The sequence below is a fragment of the Monoraphidium neglectum genome (genome assembly GCF_000611645.1).
Source record: "Monoraphidium neglectum strain SAG 48.87 unplaced genomic scaffold scaffold03326, whole genome shotgun sequence".
Classification (NCBI taxonomy): Eukaryota; Viridiplantae; Chlorophyta; class Chlorophyceae; order Sphaeropleales; family Selenastraceae; genus Monoraphidium; species Monoraphidium neglectum.
This window is the reverse complement of record NW_014010302.1, coordinates 3,729-6,922: the sequence shown is the minus strand read 5'-3', so window position 1 is coordinate 6,922 and position 3,194 is coordinate 3,729. Positions and strand designations below refer to the sequence as shown.

General features: G+C 65.2%; 1 protein-coding gene across 1 annotated transcript in view; it reads left to right on the top strand.

The window, feature by feature from the left end:
- Positions 1 to 1,883: 1,883 nt before the first annotated feature.
- The window catches only part of MNEG_12596 (40S ribosomal protein S11), a gene marked incomplete at both ends in the record, with an annotated part of 2,639 nt that continues 1,328 nt past the window's right edge, over positions 1,884 to 3,194 (top strand). Inside the window, 4 exons of the mRNA XM_014038933.1 lie at positions 1,884 to 1,895; positions 2,395 to 2,435; positions 2,586 to 2,683; positions 2,831 to 2,896. Of these exons, the coding sequence (XP_013894387.1) occupies positions 1,884 to 1,895; positions 2,395 to 2,435; positions 2,586 to 2,683; positions 2,831 to 2,896 (217 nt within the window). The remainder of the gene's footprint in view (positions 1,896 to 2,394; positions 2,436 to 2,585; positions 2,684 to 2,830; positions 2,897 to 3,194) is intronic.

Below are 3,194 nucleotides of genomic sequence, written 5' to 3'. Positions count from 1 at the left end.
ACGCACTGCGGCCGGCACGTGGGCCTTCGACGAGGCCGAGGCGCAGCGGATCGAGGCGGCGGTGGACGCTGACGAGGCGTGGGAGAAGCTGCTGGCCAGCAGGGAGGGCTGGACCAACAAGCCGGTGCAGCCGCCGGGGCTGGGCAGGTGGGCCGCGGCGCAGGGGATCTGCCGGCCTCGGGGCGCCTCGCTTCTCAGCTCAGGTGGTTCAGGGGCCGCCTTTGAGGCGAGCTGTCCCCAATGCATCGTGGAGCCATCCAGCATTTTGGTACACGCTCTGCTCTTACTCCATGCTCATCGCCCGCACCCGGCACCCCACCCAACCACAACTCCAGGAGTGGGATCATGGAGATGGCCGTTACCATGGTGGAAGCGCGCCGCCGCAAGCAGGCCGCGGGCGGCGGCAACGGCAGCGTCACCTTCTCATCAGACCAGCTCGCCGCCAAGACCGGCGCCGCCGTTTGAGCCGCGCCTGAGCCGTGTAGTTTGCACGCCCCGTGGGCTTGGATCCTGCCACGGGCGCGGAGGTGGTCGGCCGGATGTGCGTTCATACGAAGCCTGCTGTGCAGGGCGCCAGCTCTGCTCCCTGGCGGCGGCTGCCTCCCTACCAGCGCGCAAACCTTGCCCGCACGCCGCGCCCCTCCAGCCTGCAATCCCCGCGTCTGCAAGCCCCCGCGCAGCTGCACAAAAACAAACGAATCCGGTTTCGCTGTTTGCAGATGGGTCGTGGCCGGGCGTGGGCGGGGCGGCGCACCGAGTCGGCACCCTGCCGAGCGCTGCCGCCCACCGCACCACTCGAGCCCTTGTGCCGGGGCCCTGCCGGCTGTGATGGCGCAGGGGCGGCGAGCTGTTTTGCTGTACCAGTTTTGATTCCACCCCGCCCTTGGCCGCGCCACAGCGCTTGGCACAAGACACCAGACGGCACGCGCTGCCGTCTGCGGCGCCTGTGCGCACGAGGGCTGTGTCTGATGGCAGTTGTTGCTCCCTGTGTCTAAGCTCTGGTGCGCCCCTCCCACCCGAAAACGACATATCTCGGGAGGGGCGGGCGCGTGAGCGCCCCTCAGCGCATGCCCTTGCATGCATCATGAGGGCGGGCCGCTTTCGCGCTCGCAGCGCGGCACGCATCTGTGTTAGCTGCCCGCCCAGGGCTTGGGGCCAGCGTTGATTAGCGATCCCCCTGTTGAAATGCCTCCCCGACCTGATCCTTTTCGCAACAATGCCAACCCTACCCGAGATGTTGCGCACATTGGAGTAACGCCTCGACATTTTACAGCCGGGCTGCCCTGCTTTTTCTTGCATGTAATATGCATGGGGTGACATCACTTGCGTGCTCAGGCAGGGGAGCGCCCAGCGTGCACGCCTGAGCGTCGGTGTGCGTGCTGCAGGCAGGGGTGCGCCCACAGGTGGTAGGATGGGGTGCTGATGCGGTGCTGCATAGGGAAGCAAAAGGATTGAACTTGTCTTGAAGTTCAAAAGGCGATGCAATCCAGTCAAGCGGGTTTGAATGCGGCTCTCCTCTGGCCTCTGGCGCTGATGAGCGGCCTTCCCTCGGCTGAGCGGCGGTGGCTGGAGTTCATCCGCACGCACTACCCAGCGTCGTTACAGCAACTTAACGTGCGTAAACAAGGCCACCGCGACGAAATAACCAGGAACTGTGCACGTTGGCAGTGTCGTGCAACAGACGCGGCGACCAGATCATAGGGCTCTTGAACGCGTGTTGCGTCGCTAAAAAAGGCACGGGAATTAAATACAAATCACGTATTCAAACTCGACGGCCACCGCCTTTTCCGCTCCCGTCTCTGAACATAGGCTGACACTTGCGCGTGACTCGGTCCTTCCTCAGCGTCCGTGCGTTTGGCAGCTGCAGCTGTGGACTCGTCACAATGGCTGAGCAGGTGCGCGCAGGGCTCTGTAGTCGCCGCCAGGCTGTGTGTTGCTGCTGGCCCGCGGGCGTGCTGCTTCCTCGCAAAGCGGTGTTTTTTGGAAGTGTTTGTTGTCTTTACATGATTTTGGCGGTGCTGAAGGGCCAGACAGCGCTCAGCCTTCGCCTGCAGACGAGCGGGAGTGCTGCGGCAGCTCGCCCAGCATAGCCTTCTGCTGGTCCGCGAAGCTCTCGAGGCAGATCTGCACAGCGCACGTCGCTGGCAGGGCAGTCGGGCATGAGGCAGCACTGGCGGCAGTCTGCACACTGCAGCGTGCGCTGCGCCGCCGGCAGGCAGCGGCACCTGGGAGCAGCTGCATCAGTTCAAGGCCAGGTCACGGCTTGCACCCAGCATTCCGGAATCAGGGACAGCGTCACGTTGCAGGCAGTGTAGCAGCCACCCCGTGTCGCCGGCTGTCGGTGCTAGATGGTCACTTACACCGGGCCGCTGTGCGTGCGAACTCGCCCCGCAGACCGAGCGCGCGTACCAGAAGCAGCTTGGGTCTAACATCGGGTGAGTGACCAGGCTTGGATGATCAGCCTGTGGGGCCTTGGGGGGCTTGGGGGCGCGTTGAGAACCGCGACGCGAATCAATGAGCGACACCTGGTTGCAAGGCGGTTGGGGTCCCTGAGCAGCCGCCCGCCGCCTGCGGTTTCGACGCAGCTTTCGCAAGCCCACCAAGAAGATCCCCGGCAAGTTCGGCCAGCGCTACTACAAGAATGTGGGCCTGAGCTACAAGACCCCCAGGGAGGCCATCGAGGGTGAGCGCAGCGGCGCCGCGCCGCGGTCGTGTGCTGTGCCGCTGTTCCCGCGCAGCACTGGCTGGCGCTTCCTGCATGCGCATGCTTTGCACGCCATCGCGTGAACACACACACACACACACACACACACACACACACACAACCCAGGCACCTACATCGACAAGAAGTGCCCCTTCACGGGCAACGTGTCGATCCGCGGCCGCATCCTCACGGGTGAGGACTGGTCGCGAGCAGCTCCCGGCGCATGGCGCGGCGTGGAGGACGGGATGGGGTAGAGGTTGGGGGCGTGCTGCGCCGTGTTTGCGCTGCGCAGCTGTGCGCCAGGTGTAGTTGTGGCGGCGGCGCGGAGGGCCGGCGCGGAGGGCGTGCGCGGCTGCGCTGAGCGTGCGGTCGTGACGGCAGCACAGAGGGGAGGGGCAGCACACGCTGTACTGAGCAGTAGGGATGCAGCTATGGACGGTTGCTGGCAGGGCGACCGCCCTGGGGCGTGGATGGAGCGTGTGTGCGGCGG